The 21,340-nt window shown below is 46.2% G+C and overlaps 2 protein-coding genes across 3 annotated transcripts; one reads left to right on the top strand and one right to left on the bottom strand.

Annotated features, from left to right (window-relative positions):
- Positions 1-2,435: 2,435 nt before the first annotated feature.
- EARS2 (glutamyl-tRNA synthetase 2, mitochondrial) lies at positions 2,436-9,138 on the bottom strand. The gene is made up of 9 exons (XM_075285660.1): positions 8,981-9,138; positions 7,597-7,752; positions 7,288-7,477; positions 5,383-5,855; positions 4,664-4,772; positions 4,303-4,441; positions 3,820-3,950; positions 3,111-3,246; positions 2,436-2,641 (listed from the first exon to the last, which is right to left on the bottom strand). Exons 1-9 carry the CDS (start codon positions 9,087-9,089, stop codon positions 2,558-2,560), a joined length of 1,527 nt encoding a protein of 508 aa, XP_075141761.1. The 5' UTR covers positions 9,090-9,138; the 3' UTR covers positions 2,436-2,557.
- A 243-nt stretch (positions 9,139-9,381) lies between these two features.
- UBFD1 (ubiquitin family domain containing 1) lies at positions 9,382-19,513 on the top strand. Of its 2 annotated transcripts, none has more exons than XM_075283844.1 (7): positions 9,382-9,420; positions 14,377-14,640; positions 15,006-15,214; positions 15,787-15,852; positions 16,462-16,567; positions 17,337-17,419; positions 18,704-19,513. In XM_075283844.1, the coding sequence occupies exons 2-7, from the start codon at positions 14,394-14,396 to the stop codon at positions 18,812-18,814; spliced, it is 822 nt and encodes a 273-aa protein (XP_075139945.1). In that variant the 5' UTR covers positions 9,382-9,420; positions 14,377-14,393; the 3' UTR covers positions 18,815-19,513. The 2 variants fall into 2 exon arrangements, with proteins under 2 accessions (XP_075139945.1, XP_075139946.1); XM_075283845.1 differs by lacking the exon at positions 9,382-9,420 and adding an exon at positions 9,453-9,483.
- Positions 19,514-21,340: the final 1,827 nt, after the last annotated feature.

Raw genomic sequence — 21,340 nt, 5'->3', positions numbered from 1 at the left:
CAGAACTACACGACTCCTCCATGTCTCTGCTGCTCTGAACAACCAAGGCTGCCTTGAAACACCGACTCTCTCCATCGCCATGCCACACTTGCCAAACAGCGTGAAGATCGTCTGCGTCCATCGGGAGCGGCCTGTGCTCGGCTCAGCACAGGCCTGGTAAGTATAATGCACAACACACATCACATACACTACATGATAGGTATAGGCAGCACACACTACATGATAGGTATAGGCAGCACACACTACATGATAGGTATAGGCAGCACACACTACATGATAGGTATAGGCAGCACACGCACTACATGATAGGTATAGGCAGCACACACTACATGATAGGTATAGGCAGCACACACTACATGATAGGTATAGGCAGCACACGCACTACATGATAGGTATAGGCAGCACACGCACTACATGATAGGTATAGGCAGCACACACTACATGATAGGTATAGGCAGCACACGTAGACACATAGAGATAGCGGCCATTGATCCTGGGATTTATTCCGATTGCCAGATTTGGGGTCAGGAAGGAATTTTCCCCTATGCTGAGGACAATTGGCCCATTCCTCACAGGGTTTTCGCCTTCCTTAGGATCAAAACACGGCCTTAAATAGGATTAGATGAGAAGTAATAGTAATAATAATAATAATAATAATAAGCTAAAAATAGGAATTAATAGGAAAAAATATGTAGTTACAAAAATATAAAGATTAGATAAATGTATAAGAATCTGGAAACAGAAATAGTAGAATAGAAATCTAGGAAAAAACTAAAAAAAACTAAAAAAAAATAAGACTAAGTTATAACTCACACATAAACACGCACGCACATATAGAATATATATATATACACACTAGCTTAGTATAGAAAACATAGGATAATATGTAGTTTTAATATTATAGTATAAAAAAAAAAAAAAATAAGATATAGGTTATAGTTCACACATACACACACTTATAGAATATATATATACAGTATATACGCTACCTTAGTATAGAAAAAATAGGATAATATGTAGATTTAATATTATAGTATATAAGAAAAAAAAAAGAAAAAAAAAAAAAAAGACATAGGTTATAGTTCACACATAAACACATAGGAAAAAATAGTATATCTATATACACATACAGGTATACAGTAGTGACATATAGCATTAGTATAGTAATAAAATGTAACCCCTCCCCCATCTATAAGATTAGTATAATACACATATATAGACGTAATATAATAAGAATATAATAATATAATATGACCCCTCCCCCATCTATAAGATTAATATAATACACATATATAGACGTAATATAATAAGAATATAATAATATAATATGACCCCTCCCCCATCTATAAATAAAATGTTCCCCCCTTTACCTCTTACATCTTTGTCCTTGTCTTTATTCTCATTGGATCTGCTTGTAGTAAATCTTGTTCAGGCCTCGATGTCCTTTCCCAGCACTCGGGATCTTCAGGGGTTTCCAATCTCACTTTAAGTCATGTTACCTCTAGATGTCTATAGGTGGTGTGAACAGAGCCCTAAAGGGGTTGTCGTCTCTTTACCGTGTCTCTTCCTGTAACCTGTGGTCGGACCTGACTGCAGCCGTTCACTTTCCCTACAGCGCCTCTAGAGGTAATGACGTATAACACACTTCTCACTGACATCACTGGGTTGTCCATGGACCTGTTGGGTCTTCTGTTAATCCCATTCTGGGTAATAGTTGGTGGTTGTGACTGGAGGACCCCCCTCTATTACCTCAGGATTCCCCGGGGCAGTATTTTATATGGGTTTTCTAAGGCCGGGTTCACATCTGTGTTTGGTATTCTATTTGGGGAGTTCGCTTGGGTACCCCTCAAACAGAATACCGATCACAGATGTGAACAGGGCCTAAGACAGGCAGCAACTTTATTGGTCATATCATAAACAGGGAGGGTTTGTTACAGTGTATCAGTGCAGGACTACAGACTAGACTTAGTGGGATACACTGGATGATGGCGGGCGCTCTAATGCTGCCCCCTATAGTCAGGGCCTTCGCCTCACTCATGTGTTTCATATCCGATCCTCAGAGGGTAACATTTATAAAGAAGGAAAAGACATTAAAACCAAGAAATCCAACAGGAACCGCGGATTCCATCATTTCCTACTGTATCTGAGAAAGCAGGATGACAACAAATATGGCCGCCACATTGACTACCACAGGGGTTGTCACCCAAATTCTACCAACGGTGGATGGAAGAAAGACAGAGAATTAAGATGACAGCTATGTAATGTGTATGGCCACCTTAGCTTATGTTCATACACAGAAATTTGGTGCTGATTTTGAGGCCGTCACCCTGTATGAACCTGCCCTTAGGGTTCAGCTCCAAACAAATGCCCTTCACACCCCCCATGTAAAGTAAGCGGACATGTTATAAGAGCTTTTATTTACATTTTTACAACAGCCAAGTAATAAGGAGCCCCCTATGTATGCCCTGCCCCAGGCACCGGTGTTGTGGTGATGGGGATGTCCCCGCTATCCAGGTCCTGTAACAATTCAGAACATCTTATTACGGGGCGCGGATCCTCACTTCAGCAGGGCTTTCTGTAGACGTATAATGGACTCCTCGGGTCCTAGTGACAGTATCATCTCAGCCACACTGGGTCCGGTCTAGAGAGGAAGAAGGAAGCTTCTATTATCCATCCCAACGGGAGTCATATTGGTTTTTCAGGCTAAAATATTGATGACCTATCCTGAGAATAGGTTATCAATATCAGATTAGTTGGGGTCTGCAGCCCCCACAACTGTTCTCAGCAGCTGATAAACAGAAAATGGATCAGGAAGCAGACAGCTCCGTTCTCCGTGTAGTGGCTAGATCAGGTACTGCAGATCAGGTCTCATTCACTTTAATAGAAACTAAGCTGCAGTGAGTCAATTTAGCCACTAGGCAGAGAACAGCGCTGTCTGCTTCCTGTTCCATTCTCTGTAGGTCAGATGCTGAGAACAGTGGGGGTGTCGGACTACCACTGATCCAATACGGAGGACCTATCCCCAGGACAGTAAAAATCAGTCATCTCTGGGCACTTCCTATGGCCCATACAGTAGTGACTACCTTGTATTCTCATGAGTGTGACTGTACCTGGAGTCCGCTGAGCAGCAGACGGAGCAGCTTCATGGATGTGCTGTATTTGGTGGCTCTCAGCTGCTGCAGGTGACTCTTCAGTTCCGTACTTAACACTTCCAGGCCGGTGACATTGTGGCTGTTCTGCAGAATCCTAAAAACAATAAGTTCCAATTTCTTCATCAGTGACGTGAAGACGACCTGTACGCTAATAATTCAGGCCTAGTCACAGTATAGGCCACAATCCATGCAGCAGTATCACTGGTTGGTATGGGGGATATCATACATTATATGTAATTTATTAGGATTACAAATGCCGTCCACATCATAGGGCTGAGATCTGCGCTGTCATATTATATGGCCACCTGAATGAACCCTGAAAATTACAAGATAGGGTATAAGTGTCAGATTGCAATGGTTCCAAACATTGGTATCCCCAGTGATCAGGAGAACAGGGAGCAAAAATTATCCGGAATACTCTCTGTGAATGAAGCGCAAATGCACTGACATGGAAAGCTCTGCATTCATTTCATTTCCGGGACTGCAAACTCAGCAGTGCCATAGATGGAAATAGAGCGGCCACCAAGCAAGAGCGCCGGCGCCTCATTCACAGGGAGACGTTCTGTTCCCCATTCTCCTGATCACTAGGTGCACTCCACACAATCTGACAATTATCCCCTATACCGTGACACAATCCCTTTAAGGACATGTAGAGAGTAATACCCACCGCACAACAAGGCTTCCAATCTCAGTGGCTTCACTTGACAGGCGATGAAGATCTTCCTGCTGCACTGAGGGCCGGATCCACAGATACGAGTAATCCGGAGACAGAAGATCCGTCAGCAGGTTCAGGTGTCCCTGGGACATAAAAAAGCAGGAATGTTACCCTAGGACAATATAGAAGAGCGATGAGAGACATATGGAGAGATTGCCCGCAGCCAGGACCCCTACTCATTAGTCAGACTGTAATGGTGATACAAACTAGCACAGATCGATCTGTTTTATTGCCGATCAGTGATTGTACCATTGACCCTTGTAAACCGAATGGCATAAAACCACCAAAATACGCACAATGTAACTTTACCTCCATATTCCACATTACAGTATCAGACTTTCCAGCCTATCAGATGCCGGACTAAAGGAACTTCTCTATAATTTAGTCAAATAAAAACAGATTGTTATACAATGACTGGCTGTCCTCATACTGCACCTTCCTCAGCACCAGTATCCGCTCAATGTACTCTTTCTCAAACGTCACATCCTTGTACTTTTCCTGCAGCAGTGTCTGTAGCTCTGCCACCAACTGAGCGCGGGTGTCAGCACCCTCAATCCACCGGGTGAGGTGAACCCTGCAAGGAAATGGAGGGGTACGGATAGTTCATGGGGTCGGCAACCTTCAGCACTACATCTGTTGTGGAACTAAAATTCCCAGCATGCCCAGTTGCTCTGCTCTTATTAGAGCTCCCACACAAGTGACTGGGGCATGCTGGGAGTTGTAGTTTTACAGTAAAGTGCTGACGTTTGATGATCCACGAACAGTGAATATTCGGGACACATGGCAAAAACTTTACCTGTTGAATTCTGGGAGCCTATCCATATCCAGGAGAGCGGAGTGGGTGCTGATGCTCTGCAGGTTGTACTGCTGTATTAGTTCAGGGATCGTGCGGCCGATCTGGTTTCCTATATAAGAATATTAAATACAAAATTTTGCACAGTGCAATAAAAATTTGGCAGTTTAAGGACAAATTCACACAGGACAGATTTGTTGCAGAAAACTGAAAATCAGAATAGACTTCCATTTATAATGGAAGCGCATACAAATCTGCTGTGTGTGAACGCCCACTAAATGGGTTGTATGAGGTTCAAAAAACATGGAGGCCTCTGCATTACAGACCAAGAACAGCGCCATGAATTTTCTTAGTATTACAGCTCAGCCCATTGACTTGAATGGGACAGAACTGTGATCAGGCCATGTGATAAATGAATGTGATGTCTCATGGCCTGTGAAGCAAAAGCGACCCTCAAGGAGGGGTCCGAACGCAGGGGTCTCAGGTGTCGGATATTCAGTTGATGACCTACACCAAAGATAGGTCATCAATTAAAAAGTCCCCAAAAATCCTGTCACTGGAAAAATGTCTCCATATCAGCATTATCTAAGCTAGATAGAGACTGTTATCCCTGCCAACCCCCCCTACACACTTGCACAATCTGTGTGTCTGAGTATGCAAGTGCAGTCAATGGGAAATAACACTGTTATATAATGGATGATATTGGTGCCCCATTCTGTTACCAGCGAATCCCGATCCGCAGTTAGTAATAATGTCCAGCAGCGTTTCCGGCATGTATCCCTTCTGGACGAAATGTTGGATGAATATATCCCCCTGTCGTTTGGATAGTTTGCTGCCATCTTTGTTGAGCAAAAGTGGGAGGTGGGCATATTCTGGAGGTTGCCAGCCCAAGGCCCGGTACAGGAGCAGGTGTTTGGTCGTAGAGATCAGCCATTCTTCTCCCCTCAGGACGTGACTCACAGCCATTTTATAGTCGTCCACAACATTAGCCAAGTGGTAAGTGGGAAAACCGTCCCCCTTCAAAATCACCGGGTCTCCTTCCACACTTGCTACATCATGGTGTGTCCATCCATAAACAAGGTCCTGGAAAGAATGAGCACCGCTAGGTAACTGGAACCGGACCACAAAGGGCAGATTCTTAGCCAGCTTCTCCTGTACTTGGCTTGAGGTAAGATGTCTGCAGCGATTGTCATAGCTTTAGGTAAGAAAACAGAGAGTAGCATTTAAGTATCAGCATCTCTTACACTGAAAGGGTTAATGTCACATGATAGTAATGGAGGAAAGGTGCAAAGAGAGACCTTCACTCTGGGAAACCCCACATATCCCTGCAATACAGACCCATTGACCTCAAGAGATGACGCGTAACCAGCACTTAAAGGGTTTCAGACATTACATATAGACCACTTATCCTTAGGACAGGTCGTCAACATGTGATCGGGGAGGTCTGACACCCGGGACCCTCACAGATCAGCTATGTGAAGAGGCTATGGCCTCTTCCTTGTACCAATGATGTCACATTCATCGGTCACGTGATCAGGAAGTAGCTTTGTCCTATTTGAGGGAATAGTACTGAGCTGCAATACCAAGCATAGACCCTATGATGTATAGGAGATTCAGTGAAGAGGTGGCAGCACTCACCTGAAAACTACGGCCTCATCAACCAGCTGGTCTGCGTGGGTCCTGAGTGTCAGACGCCAAATGATCAATATAAGTTATATTGCCCTAAAAATCCCTTTAAGAAATTTGAACTTTAAGTTCTGAACAAGAACTACATGTGACACTTTGGGTGCGATGTGAAGCAGAGTTGTCGCTTAAAGGGATTTTCCAAATTCTGAGTCAGGTTTGGAAAACCCCTTTATTGTACACGATGATGGGGGGGGGGGACATTTAATGTCGTATTGGTTGATTGGTTACAGTGGTCATGTGACATGATACCTTAATGGATAGGTTATCACAGCACGGAGGATCATCAGATGGCAAAGTCTCCAACTACAGTAATAGGGACGGTCGTCTTCAGGACTGTGAGTATATGTAAAGGATGATTTTTTTCCTGGCCTCTTATACAGTTAGCAAGTTTCCTGGAATCCACCTGGATTTTGGAAACCCCCTTTAACCATTGTACCACACCTGGAAGCAGCATGCACTATACGGCAGGTAGCAATTTCCTACCCATTTACTAAGATATATGCTGACAAAGATGTCGAGCGGGGTTTTCCTGAATCGGTAGACATTGGGAAGATCTCTGGTTGAACTTGATGGACATATGTCGTTTTTCAAGCATACTCACTATGTAAGAGGTCAATCCCTCACCAGATTTCCGGCCACTATAGTCTCTCTGCACTTTAATGGAGAGGTGGGCACGGACAATGGAGGGGTGGTCTTTCTCAGCTCCTTATGTAACTCCCAAAGACTTCAATAGTGAGGGCTCCACTTGAATATGCTCACTTCTCTATTGAAGTGTATGGAGAAAGAAGCTTTTGATAGGTGTAATGACAACCATGTTTGCTAGCACCCATCTTTCCCAGAACCTGATGGAGAAAGACTGCCCAGGTCCAAGATCTGCAGGTTCAACATAGAATAAAGCGCAGGTAAACATATCTATGAAACTCAAGGAAGCACGGTCTTACCGAGGTGTCTGTCTACTCCTCAGCGCTTCTTTCTTCATCAATTCCAGCCTCTGCGGAGTGCAAAAACAGCGGTAAGCCGCCCCACGTTCCAGCAGTGTTTGCACCGCCTCATGGTATAAACTGAGTCGCTGTGACTGTTCGTAGGGTCCGTAAAGACCTCCTCGTCGGGGACTCTCATCCGGTGGGATCCCTGAGGACAAGACATTCACAATGCAAGTATTAGCCACATCTTCTACTTACAGGTGCCAAATGGTTTGCATTGCACGAAGTGCTATAGAACATAAAGTCTACGGTAGAACAATCGTCTACCTGCCCACTCCAACATGTCTTCTATACCCTCCGCTGCTCCCGGGACCAAGCGGCTTCTATCTGTGTCCTCAAGGCGCAAAATAAAAGCTCCCCCATGTTTCTTAGCAAAAAGATAATTGTAGAGGGCCGTGCGCAGACCACCGAGATGAAGAAAACCTACAGAGATAGAAAGTGGTGATGAGCATTAAAAAACAAAACAAAAAAAGGAATGTTGGATTAACATATTTCCCACAAAATAAAAAGAGAGATAACGCCTCTGGTACTTCTAACCTTTGCCCCCCACCCTTTGTGTCCCATTCACTGTCATAGTGCCTTCTTTGACTCATAGTAATAAAGTCCCACACAGTGATGATGCCCGCTTAGTGCTCCAGCACACTCCAAGTCTGCCACCCCAGCACACGCCAAGGGCGCCATCCTAGTACCCCAGCACACACTAAGGCTGCCACCCCAGCACATGCCAAGGCCGCCACTCTAGTTCCCCAGCACACACTAAGGTGGCCACACTAGCACATAGTAAGGATGTAGGATGAAATAGTGACCCTTACATAACTAAATGAATACTCACCCAACTACTGTAATGCCCCTAAATCAGGGGTAGGGAACGTACGGCTCTCCAGCTGTTGCAAAACTACAACTCCCAGCATGCATACTTGCTCTGCTGTTCTTGGAAGTGAATGGAGCATGCTGGGAGTTGTAGTTTCACAGCAGCTGGCGAGCCAATGTTCCCTACCCCTGCCCTAAACAAACGGGGCAGATCATTCTGCAGATTTTCTCCAGTCTATGCCTTCAGTGAACCGGCAAACCAGAAATGGTGACGTCACCGCAATCCACCAGCTCCAATCCAGTGATGCCAATGGTTACAGGGTGACTGGTGGAGGACGGAGCCGACCTCATCCTACTACACCATCGTATTGAGCCATAGCTGTGTCTTGATGATCCAGTTGGAATCAGGAAAGCGATAAAATCCAGACTGACCCCGGATACGGAATGGCTGAGAGTAATGAATGAGCGCTCTATTGATGGAGTAATTTATTAAAGGGATATTCCAGGCTGTATCTTAGGGATAGGGGGCAACTTGCTGATTGATGGCGCGTGCAACCCCAGGGGCCTCCAATGATCACAAGACCTGGGGCTTTGCTCCCCATTTTAGAACAGCAGGACAGTAATGGCCGCCCCATTCATTTCAAAGAGATCACCAGAGATGGCCGAGTTTTGCGTCCGGCAGTTCCATAAACATAAAGCAATATTGCCCATAGTCCTACCAATAAGTGTATACAGCTCCTGTACAAAGCTATAGGTTTCCATCTCCATGCGCCCCCTGATGGTGGACATGATAGTAACATGATGCACAGACTTTCTCTACTGCATAACTGTATAAATGTACCTGTGGGGCTGGGAGCAAATCTCACCCGAATTTCCTTCTGAGGCCCTCCAGTGACCCCCCGGGCCCCCTGCCGCACAGCTGGCAGCAGAACCCTACACAGCAGCCTCATCTCCTCAGCTTCTGTCCTTGTCAGGAGCTGTAAACTCCATATACTCCAGCAACACGCCGGCCTGTCACAACCCTAGTTCTTTGAAATGTCCTCACTACAGGAGCCATTTTCTTGACGCCTTTCACTTCACGTCTATTACTTTTGTCTTCAATAAAATGGCGCCCGCGGCCGTATTTAAGCGTCAGATGCTCTTGGTTGGCAAAACACCGGAAGATTGGCAAAACGAGATTCCGGTGACAGCTAGAACACCCTGTGAGCGCTCTATGGTCTCAGCATTCTTCCGGTCCTCTCGAGGCCTACGGTTGCCGGCTGGACCCAAAAACGTCTGAGTGTGAGTTTCCCGGCAGCACTAGCGCTGGCGACTTGTACACAATCATCATGGCGTCCCAGGACGGTGGGTACCGGGTCCCCCGAGGGCAGAGCTGTGTGTTACCCGATTCTGAGCCGCCCTAATATTTGCGAGCGCTTGTTGCCCTGCCACTTAGACTGTTGTGCCAGCTGGCATGGCTCTTCCCTGCTCTAATGCCCCCTGACAATAAGTGCCTGCTCACCATGGCTGTAGATGCCCCTTCCTTGCTGCCCCCTCCTCCCCAGGACCCGCCCAGCTACACGTCCTAACTTTATGCCCAAGTCATCTGCCATCTGTCATTCATGTGCCCACCTTATCTGTAACCACAGCCCCCTATTGTGTGCCATCTGTGCTCTATATGGGACACTGTCACCCCTATACAGGGGCGGTGCCATCTGTTAGAAGTTGTCAGACCTGCCCTCTGTGGGCACCATATGTCAGCTGCCTATACTGGCCCTATAGAGCAAGTTTTGGCTATTCTGACCCCGGCACGCTGCATAAAAGGCAATGAAAGTTGCGCCACCTATTGGCAATCTTTCCTGGTGCCGTATTCGCTTACTCCATTTTGCCATGTGCGCGCCATATTTATTATAAATACCCGTGCCATAAGTAGGGCAGGCTTACTCCCTTCACAGATGCCCCATTGTATTAACCTTTTGTGTGCCAGCGCTTGCCTGTATGTTGCGTGAATGTACTGGTGCAGCAGAACTTTCCGGCATGTTCATGGGTGAAATACGGCTTGTTTGTCTCGTCTTAAAGGCGTTGTCCTTGTCTCCAGCCAAACTTACATGGCTGGGGTAACTATCTAGAACGGGGGTAGGGAACCCTCGGCTCTCCAGCTGATGTGACATTACAACTCCCATCATGCTCCATTCACTTCCATGGGAGATCCAAGAACAGCAGAGCAAGTATGCATGCTGGGAATTGTAGTCTTGCAACACCTGGAGAGCTGTACGTTCCCTACCCCTGATCTAGGGCCTCTCTGGCATCCTGCACCACTTCTATCCTGATTAATAGGACCTGCACGCTGGGGCCCAATGTGAGACTTGGCTTGGTTTGCATAGAGTAAAACTTCCCTAAGTTTAGTGATGGCGCTCCTGGTGCACAACTATAACTCCCAGCGTGTCCTGACTTCTTGCAGCATGCTAGGAATTGCAGTTTTGCATCACCTTGAGAGCCACAGGTTGGACACCGCTATCAGACCGACTACTAGGTTGCAGTAGCTCCAGTACTAGACCAAGACCTGCACCCCTTTCTGTCCTGTTGACTTCTCTTCCTTGCATTTAAGGAGGTGACATCCGGCCATAGACTTGAATTACATTGTGACCCATCTTCATCTCTGTAGAATGTAAGTGTCACATGTCATCTCATGAGGAGGACGCTAGACTTGTATGGGATGTCATCTGACCCCAAGCATTGCTTCTCTATGATGTAGCATAAATGCCATGTGACTGAGCCATCAGGGTTTTTTTTGCCAAGGGACAGATGACCCTGATGTCAGACCCTGCATGAAGATTGATTTATTGTTGATACAGATCTCATCTGCATTCTCTAGAAACAGGATTTCTATATATTAATGTATGGGAATGTGGGGGTCAGTGCTAAATTTTGGGCGTGTCTGTTTGTTCAGATAATTGGCCCCCATCAGGATTCCTAATGAACAGGTTTCTATCAATCGAACCATCTGAATGTTTGTCGGGACTATTTCCGTAAGGCCAGATCATGGTCAGGCGGCCATTTTTATGATCACCCCTATAGCTTTAGTAGATTGATTTACTTGCTATTACAATTCTGACTGTCTATGCCAGTAGTTATTACTAGTCTTGCATCCATTTTACAGGAGAAGTCGGTGATCTCCAACCAGTATCTTCCAGCTATTAAGGTGGCTATAGACATCAGGCGACCGTCAGGAGTGGCCAATCATCCAATGTATATTGGGTCCTAACTCTCTCTGAAGGTTTGGGCATGTTAAAGAGAACCATTCACCTCCTCCACCAACTCCAGCACCTGTAAATAGTCTTCACTCGTTCCAGTACAGTTGGAATAAGTTTTGTGCATGGTATACTATTTAGTCTCTGTACTGTCAAGTGGGAGGTGTCAGGCAAGAGGTGTGACCCTGAGCTCCAATCAGAGGCAGGTAGTATCTGAGCTCAGAATCGCACTCCTCGCCTGACATAGAGCCTTAATAGCATATGAGACTCCAAACCTATTCGCACTGATTGCTCAGGAACGGTGGGGGCTACAGAAAAAATCCAAAGGTGCCAGAATTGGTGTATTCGCCCATGTTAAATGATGCAAAGAACTTGACTTGGTGGAGGTGGTGAAAGGACTCAATCCATTTTCTTAAACTCTAAGTCAGAGCCAGATGTCTCTATTTAGAATAGGCTTGCTCAGATGAGCCAAGTGTGCATGTCTGTAGAGGGTCAGGAGGTGTCGCTTTAGGTTATATATGGAGATGTGAGATAAAGCAATGACCAAGGGGCGGGGATAGTTGTAGCATTAACCCTTAAGTACTACCATCGTTTCTATAATAATGATATGTCTATGGGAGTGGTACATAAGACACTATGATAGTACTTAAGGGTTAAGGCTAGGGCCCCATGTCGCGGAAACGCAGCTTTTTTTTTTTTTTTTTTTTTTGAGACTCAGCCAGGAGTGGATTGCGCAGAAGGGAGAAGTGTAAGAACCTCCTATATATTTCCCATTCCTTTTGTCGCCACTGTTGGCTTTGGCTCAAAAAACTTCAACAAAATCTGCAGCAAAGAAAGCTGCGTTTCTGCAACGTGAGGCCTTATCCTAAGGCCGGGGCCCCACGGGACGTAGATGCCGCGATTTGCCCGCAGCGGAGATGCTGCGATAAAAATTGCGGCGGTTTACAGTGCAAGCAAAGGGGATGGTATTCATGTGAATCCCATGCCCACTTTGTGGAAGAAATCGCAGCGCGGACATGCTGCGATTTGCAAAGCCGTTGCGGCTTTGCAAATCGCAGCATGTCAATTATATCTACAGAAACGACGGCTGCTTTCCGGTAGATATAATGGAAAGAGAAAATCCGCACAGGAAAACTCTGTGAACTTTCTCTTAAAAGCGATGCGGAAAGAACCGCAGTGCATTCACGCCGCGGTTCTTTCTGCAGTGCTTTAGCGCTTCGATTACGGCCCGTGGGGCCCCGGCTTTTAAGCGGTTTTCTGGGACTTGCATATTGACTGCCTATCCTGTCCGTGGGTGCCTGACTCCCATAGCCCTGCACCGTTCAGCTGTCTAAAGACGCTTCTGTACTGTGGCTACTCATCTGTGTTGATGACATCACATTCATCAATCACTTGATACAGTCTCAGTCTCATTCAAGTAAATGGGGCTCAGCTGCAATACAAAGCACAACCACTAGAATGTGCAGCGCTGTGCTTGGTATTCAGTGATCAAGTCTCTACGTTAACCTGACAAGTGTGCGCCTCTTCATCCAGCTGATCTTCCAAGGTGTCAGCAATCCGATATTAACGACCTGTCCTAAGAATGTGGCAGCAATGTTTAAGTTTTGGAAAAACCCCTTTAGGCTAAGGCTGAGTTCAGAGGTTTTTTTGGTCAGGAATCCGCCTCAAATCGGCCTCCAGAAAAAGCCTCCCAATAGAACTGATAGGGCCTGTTCACACGGAGTAAACACGCCATTGGAGTCAATGGGAGTCTTATTTTTACACATGTATTTTGCCAAGATACACGCGTGTTTACTCCGTGTGAATGGCCTTTAGGAAGCTTTTTTTTTTTTTTGGAAGCTGATTTTGAGGCGGATTCAAACTCTGTGTGAATTCAGCCTTAGGGTGCATTCACACTACGGATACGCTGACTGATTCTGAACGTTAAAACACGTTCAGAATCAGCGTGTATAAAGCAGTTCCATTCATTTCAATGGGAGCCGGCATACGAGCGCTCCCCATTGAAATGAATGGGCTGCTTTTTTTTTTTTTTTTTTTTTTTTTTTTTTTTTCTACGAGCGCTCCCATTGAAGTGAATGGGATCTGCTTTATACGCGCTGATTCTGAACGTGTTTTAACGTTCAGAATCAATCAGCGTATCTGTAGTGTGAATGCACCCTTAGGCCCCACATTGCAGAAACGCAGCTTTTTTTTCTTGCAGATTTTGTTGCAGTTTTTTTGAGCCAAAGCTAAGAGCCTACAAAAGGAAAGTGGGAATTTCTAGGAAGTTCTTATACTTCTACCTTTGCTCAATCAACTCTTGGCTTTGACTCAAGAAACCAAAGCTAAAGCCAAAAATAGGTACAAAAGGATTGGAGAATATCTAGGAAGCTTCTTATACTTCTCCCTTCTGCTCAGTTCACTCTTGGCTTTGGCTCAAAAATCAGCTACGTTACCACAACGTGGGGCCTTGACCTTAAAGAGCAATACAGTTGGCCTGTCATGGCTGATAACAGGGAAGAACTGAGCACGTGGCTGCTGTACATTATAGGTTTAGTACCATTTCTTAGTCTCATTTGCTTTCACCTTGGTGTTTGTCAGTCTTCTGTGCACAGTGGCCTCAGATGTGATACCAAAATATCCTGGGTAATTCCACCTGTATGAAGGAAGGGGGCAGCCTTGGGCTCTGGGTGGGTAGCGCGTACATTGGGGGCCACTATTAACCAGCTATTAGGTGACTGGCTGATCTGCAGATCCTCAGTTTGTGGTTATCGGTTCCGCCAGCAGCCATATAATCCCCCCCACGTCAGTGGCCGTGATAAGACGTCTTACGTGGTAACGTTGGTGCCATCTCCCTGGAATAATCTGCAGCTGGCAGTGAACTTGTTTGCCCCTTGTGCCAGGTCAATGAGGGGGACAATTAAGAGACCTGTTACCTTCATTCTGCTGACACAATAATCCGACTCATGTGGAATGATCTGTTTTGTGTGTGGCCTGAATTGACTGTTCATGTCCCTGTCCTCTATAGAAGTGGAAGAGCTGGGCATGGAGGCGGATGGACAGAAGGCACAGCTGAGCTGTGAAGAAGGTGGAGACGCAGTTCCTCGGGCCTCTGAGGACGGCAGCACGGCACAACCGGAAGCAGACGGCGCCGTCAGCAATGGAGGGGACTCCGAGTCAGAGAAAGAGCTTGTAGAGTTTAAGATCATTTGGAATAAGAACAAGTACGACGTAAAGCTTCCACTGGATAGTACAGGAGCAAGCCTTAAACAGAAGATTCACACCCTCACAGGTGAGTCCTGCACTGTATGAGAAGGGGTTTCTGCCTTTGGATAGGTCATCAGTGGGGTCTGACACCTCGAACTCCCAGTGACCAACAGTTTGGAGTAACAGCGACGCGTCCTCCTCCATGTCACAGGCCGTGTGATATCACATAACCTGTAAGTGAATGGGGCTAAGCTGCAAAACCATGCACAGCTGCTATATAATATATGGTGCCATGCTTGGTTTTCAGAGGCTGCAGCGCTCACACTTGTATAAAGATGACATAACCTTTCCCCAATGTGTCCCTTTAATATGGCCATTGGCATGACATTGAATCCTGGCCGCCATTGTCAGGAGAACCTACAGCACATCCATGTTTCCTTTATTTTTCAGGTCTTCCACCAGCTATGCAGAAAGTCATGTTTAAGGGACTGCTGCCCGAGGACAAAACACTACGGCAAATCAAAGTCACCAATGGAGCAAAGGTTATGGTGGTCGGATCCACCATCAATGACGTACTGGCTGTTACCACCCCCAAAGAGACCATCCAGCAAGAGGTGAAGGAAGAGGAAAACAAGAAGGAGCCCTTGTGCAGGCAGAAGGTAAGGGCACCAGCTGGTCTCTTTCATAGATGCCTCTACTTAAAGGGGTATTTCCATCTTAAGACGTTATCCACTATCCTATGGGTAACTTGTAGGACCAAGGATAGTCCAGTTGCTCAGGCACCCCCAATCAGGAACGCGAAGAGAGGTCCTCCATTCTGAATGGAGCCGTTGTTGGGATGGACACACACTACACATCCTGTGGATAACTTTATAAGATGGATATCCCTTTAACTCGGCGGACAGCAGCATTGTAAATGTGGGAAGGAACTATAGTAACCAGAGGAAAGTCATGTCAGCACACGGTGACCGTACAGACTCCATGAGGATGATCTTAAAATCTTGGCAATAAAGGGGTGTTGTAGGCCAAGACATAGTCACAGAATGGGTGCAGGTCCACTATGTAAAACATGGAGGTCTCCCCACCCCGGCCCTATGGGTGTTCTGTGTATGAGGAAAAGGCTATTTTCGAAGCTCCCATAGAAGGGAATGGAGATGACCCATCAGCTAGGTCTCATGTAATTTCTGCTTCTTGGACTTGTCATCTAACTTTTCTTTCTATATCACAAAAGCAACACAGAAAGGTTCTGGACAAGGGCAAACCGGAGGATGTCATGCCATCCCTAAAAGGCGTGCAGGTAAGGAACAGCTTTTTTTTTTTTTTTTTGTGTGAACTTCAGACATTATTCCCTATCGATAGGATGAGGGATAAATTTGTGATCAGTAGGGGTTGGACTCCTCAGACCCCCACTAATCCAAAGAATATGGTTCGGTTCCCCCATCTTGAATGAGCTTAAGGCTGAGCAAGCCCCTGCGGCTCCATTCATTTTCTATGGGAGCGCTGCAATGTACTTGGCTCTTTCTGGTACTGCCATAGAGTATGATTGGAGTGGCAGGGCGCAGGCTTGACATACAGATCTTTCATGATGTGGAACCAGGCTCTCATCCTTGGGATTAGTGAGGTCTGAACCCCCCACTGATCGTGAAGTCGTCCTCTACCCCTTTAATAACTCTGACCTAAGCATAAGAAGCGGCCTCATCTATAATCAATCTTATGGTTTTATTTAGGCATATACAGCTGGTGTAGAGGAGAATTAGGAACAAGATCCTGCTTGTTTTTTTTTTTTTAACCCCATAAACGGTGCCTCTGTTTTTATGGGCTGGCTCTGGTAGACAACCCATTGATTGAAGCCTTTTTACAACCTTCACAAGATCTGACTATTTACTATTAATGTGTTCTGTTACAGGAGAGGCTTCCGACTACTCCTATATCTGGTATGTACAACAAATCCGGAGGGAAAGTCAGACTGACATTTAAACTGGAGCAAGACCAGCTATGGATCGGTACAAAAGGTAACTACTTAAGCAGAAGGGCAAGAAAGTCACCACATACTTTACATTTCTGATCCTGAGTTACATCCTGTATTATACTCCAGAGCTGCACTCACTATTCTGCTGGTGCAGTCACTGTGTACATACATTACATTACTTATCCTGTATTATACTCCAGAGCTGCGCTCACTATTCTGCTGGTGCAGTCACTGTGTACATACATTACATTACTTATCCTGTATTATACTCCTGTAGTAAGGTTCATACATGAGCATGGCTCCATTCCCTTCTATGAAAGTGACAGATATCTCCAAGTGCAGCACACTGTCAGTCCCGTATAAGTGAATGGAGTAGTGGTCACTCTGGCTCACTACCACGGGTGACTTGAATACCTCCATTTTCAGGATCACTTAGCGCTCCCACCAACCGACCCCCAAATTGTGGGAAAACCCCCCTCTAAGGCATTGACACGTGGCTTTAAAGAAATGGATTCACCCCGGGTAACCCCCATTGATCTGAAAGACACAACAGGCCCCGCTGATATGGGTGCAGGTCCCGAGAACTCTGGTGCACAGCAAATTTTTGTTGGGGGGAAAATTTCAGCTGCAGTGACATGGTAATGTCCATGGTGGCCGCTCTGATGTTTGACTGTTGATCTAATACACAGACAACCCTCGCCCGCGGCGTCTTAGAAATCACATGTGGGGGTTTATATAAAGGCCTCACAAACTGGGCAAAGTATTGTGGCTAATGTTCGGTTTTTTTTTGTTTGTTTGTTTTTCCCTTGCAGAAAGAACAGAAAAAATCCCCATGGGTTCTATTAAAAATGTAATCTCCGAGCCAATTGAAGAACATGAAGACTATCACATGATGGTAAGTGGCTTCAGTATTCAGCTGTCCTTTATAGCTCACGTGCACGCTACTCCCAGGAGTAGTTGTCATTCTTAAAGGGGTTGTGTGTGGATAGAAGCTTCTTATAGTACATTCCTTGCTTACTATATAGGAGACCTTTCCATGGAGCAACAATGACTGGTTTTGCATAGCACGGGTGAAGGTGAGGGGTCACAAGTGTCTTTCCTCTGCCTCTCGGTCACACGACTGACTCTGCTCTACTCTATGGACTTGTAGCTGGAGTATAGCAGAGTAATACTTGTTACAGGGAGCTGGAGAGACTGAACATAGAAACTTCCGCCCACTGCAAAACCTATGGACGCCGGGGACTGTCTTCTATACTGTAGGCAAGCTTCTACAATGCAGTGATCACTTTCTGTTCCCACATAACCCCTTTAAAGTGATAGTCATGTTGCATCCGATGTCCAGTTGGCTGCAGCATTTTGAGAAGGAGCTGAGTCGATAGATTTATTTTAATATTCGTGTTGTGGACAAAGATTTAGTGAGATATGCCAGTTATCTAAATCTCAGCTTTTTCTGGGCTTAGTGGCTGGCCTTGCTTAAAGGATTTCTCCAGGAATTGGACTAGGCCAGGGAGGTGTAAAATAAAGCCTACTAATCTGTGCTCTGTAGTCCTCTGCTGGTGTCAATGCCAGAAGTCCTCGGCCTCACATGACCACAGTCACTGGCAAGGAACTGGTGACGTGAGTGACCTCATCTGTCCCTCTTCACCGCCTGCTGAGGCCACTGATTGGTGTCGCATGAGGCTCAGGACCTCTAGCATTGATGGACGACACAAGACGGAACGGACACTGGCTGTGGACAGCAGAGCAGCAGGGACAGGTGAGTGTACTTTATATTTTACACCTCCCCAGTCTCCACACGGGTTGTTCCATTTTCTTGGCCCCACGAAACAACCCAGGAATTCCCGTGCCGCCTCTATTACTTGAATGGGATGGGTGCTGCACTCGTGCCTGTCTGATAGCAGCTTCTAGAACAGATGATCTGTGCAGGGTCATAACCTCTCACCCCAACAGATGACCTAACGATCAGAATGAGAATTTTATTTGGGGACAGAAACCCCCCTTTAGTGATTACCAGCTGTCTCTCCATGCAGTGTCCTACAAGGACTGTCTATGATGGTCCTTACATTGTGGTGAGGATTAGTAGGCACGATGAGGTTGCCAGGAATGACACGATCTGTAATGTTTTCCATCCTAATTTCTCTGCTGTTTCACCCACTGAATAACTTTCTCTTCTCGGCAGGCATTTCAGCTGGGTCCTACTGAAGCATCTTACTACTGGGTATACTGGGTGCCAGCACAGTATGTGGATGCCATCAAGGACACAGTGTTAGGAAAATGGCAGTATTTTTGAAGTTACGCTCACCTCTGGCACAGGACACGAGACAATTGGAGGAGCCAACCAACAGCCACACCTTTTCTCACCCCGCGTCCTCAACACCTCTACCCCGACCCCGCATTTGAACCCCTTTCTCCACTGCTCCAAGGAAACTTACAGGGCTGGAACTTTTGCCATTGCAAAACATCCTGTGAGACACAGAAGATTTATTTTATAGGAGCCAGAGGTGACCGATCCAATAATAGTTTACATTTTTAACTCTTGCACGTTGTAGGCTCACCCCCTGCAACTGCGTCAGCCATATATCCAAGTCAGTAAAGCAAACCCATCCTTTTTTATCCCCCCCTTTAAACCCTTTCACTGCTAGGAAGACCTTTAGGGAACCCTTTACATAGGTTTCCTTGAGCAGCGCCTGGGGATTATTGGATGATTTGATGCTGACAACCTGCAAAAACTTGGAACAGCGCCACCTGCAGATGCCACATTTTCACTGCATGCAGGGATCCCTTCAGAACACACAGAGAAAACCCCACATGATGGCGGCAAATGTTTCCATAAATTTTGTTTCTTTAGTACCTGCCGCCACAATAATGGAGGGGCGTCAACCTGCTTAATTTTGTTTGTTTTTGTTTTTTTCTTTTTGTTTGATTTGGTTTCTTAATATAGAAAAAAATAATTAAATGGATGCAGGAGAGGCTGCACTGTAAAAAATCATCTCTGTCCTTGTGTAATTGAGGTTTACGTGCAGCAATGGATATAGGGGAGATACAGGAGTACAAGGCTTATAGCAGTGACTGTCTGGTCTCCTGAGCAGTCAGTTTGGATCTCTTTGGGGGTATACACAGAGTCTCCTCCTACAGGTCATGTGATGTAAGTAAAGCAGGTGGGCAGAGGCTGACTCTGCCAGTCTACTGTATTCTCATAGGGTTTTATTAGAGTCGTCATCTTTGTCTGATGGCAGATGTATAACCTGAAGCTTCTGGGCCCCTGTGCAAAATCTTCTAATGGCCATTGAGAATAGTGGTCTATTTTATGTGGCAGAGGGTCCATTGGGGCCCCCTAAGGGTCCAGGGCCGAGTCGTGACTGCTACTGCTGCACTTGCTGTAGCTACGCCGCTGGGTAAGACAGATGGTGGCAGCAGAAGCCCCTCTGCCCTGTGTGCAAAAGGAGAAGATTGTAAGGAATCTGTCACCAACCTGGGAGCCGATAACTTCCCCAAATCAGGTTCCCATTGTCTTCAATGGGAGGCAGATATTGCATCAAGACATGAGGAGGGGGGAGAACAATAATCAGTGTCCTTCTCGATCTTGCCATGGATTCTGTGGCTGATTAGGACCTGGAGTTTGCAGCCCAGAGTCCATTAATTTGGCCCTACTCAGTGGAGGAAAGCCTGTGGCTGAATACGGTGGTGGAAAATGAAGAGGAATTTCTCTTAGTTTTCCGCCGTGTGAACTTAGCCTTAAAAGGAGTATTCCAGTCATAAGAACTCCTCCCCTCCCCCTTCATGCACAAGGTAACTGTAACTTGCATTATGATTCTGACTCACAAGATCAGGGGTGTCTTGCACTTTGAATGAAGCCGTGCTCAGGCAATATGTGCTGCTATCTCATTCATTTCATTGGGGCCTGTGGAGATAACCAAGCGCTCTACGCTACCTCCAGCCATCCCATTGGAATGAATGCAGTGGGGGCTCGTGTTTCTGTCCTCTATTCCATTCCAACTAGGGTGCAAACACATCCTCGTGATTGGTGAGATTCCTGCAGTTGGACTACCACAATCAGCAAGTCACCCCTTTGTCCTGTGGATGGGGTGTAACGTATTGTGACTGCAGTCCACCCTGCCATTTCCCTAACCCCCCCCCCCCCCCCCAAGATGGCTATCAGCCAAACATGAAATTAATCACTGGAATTGCAGATTTGTGTTCGCTGCAACATTTCTACAGGTCTATACTGTGGCTGACACTGGGTGAGGACAACTAATTTATTTTTGTCCCTTTAGTGTTCCTCTTAAGGGGTTATGCACTTTACTAATATTGCTGGCCTATGGGACTAGGTTTGTGGTGGTCCAACAGCCATGAGATCCCTGCTGATCAGCTGTTTGGTACACCACAACTCCTGGCAATGTTCATGTATCGGGAGCTGCTCACTCACCATAGAAAGTGTAGCAGTGGGTTTAGGTATTGCAGCTCTATCCCACTAAAGCAGGGGTAGGGAACCTTTGGCTCTCCAGCTGCTGTGAAACTACAACTCCCAGCATGCTCCATTGACTTCCATGGGAGTTCCCGGAACAGCAGAGCCAATATGCATGCTGGGAGTTGTAGTTTTGCAACAGCTGGAGAGCCGTACGTTCCCTACCCCTGCACTAAAGTCTATGGAACGGCACTTCAGGACCTAAACCCTTCCCTACACCTCATACGGTGAGGGAGCAACATGGCTTCCGGCTCATAAACCATACCAGGAGCCATGGTGTTTAGGATACGCTCATGGTTGCCTGACCCTATCCTAAGAGGTAATCAGTCTTCAATGTTGTTTCCACCCTTC

Source organism: Leptodactylus fuscus, chromosome 8 (genome assembly GCF_031893055.1).
Source record: "Leptodactylus fuscus isolate aLepFus1 chromosome 8, aLepFus1.hap2, whole genome shotgun sequence".
Lineage (NCBI taxonomy): Eukaryota > Metazoa > Chordata > Amphibia > Anura > Leptodactylidae > Leptodactylus > Leptodactylus fuscus.
The sequence above is the reverse complement of the archived record's forward strand: the minus strand, read 5'-3'. Positions and strand labels throughout refer to the sequence as shown.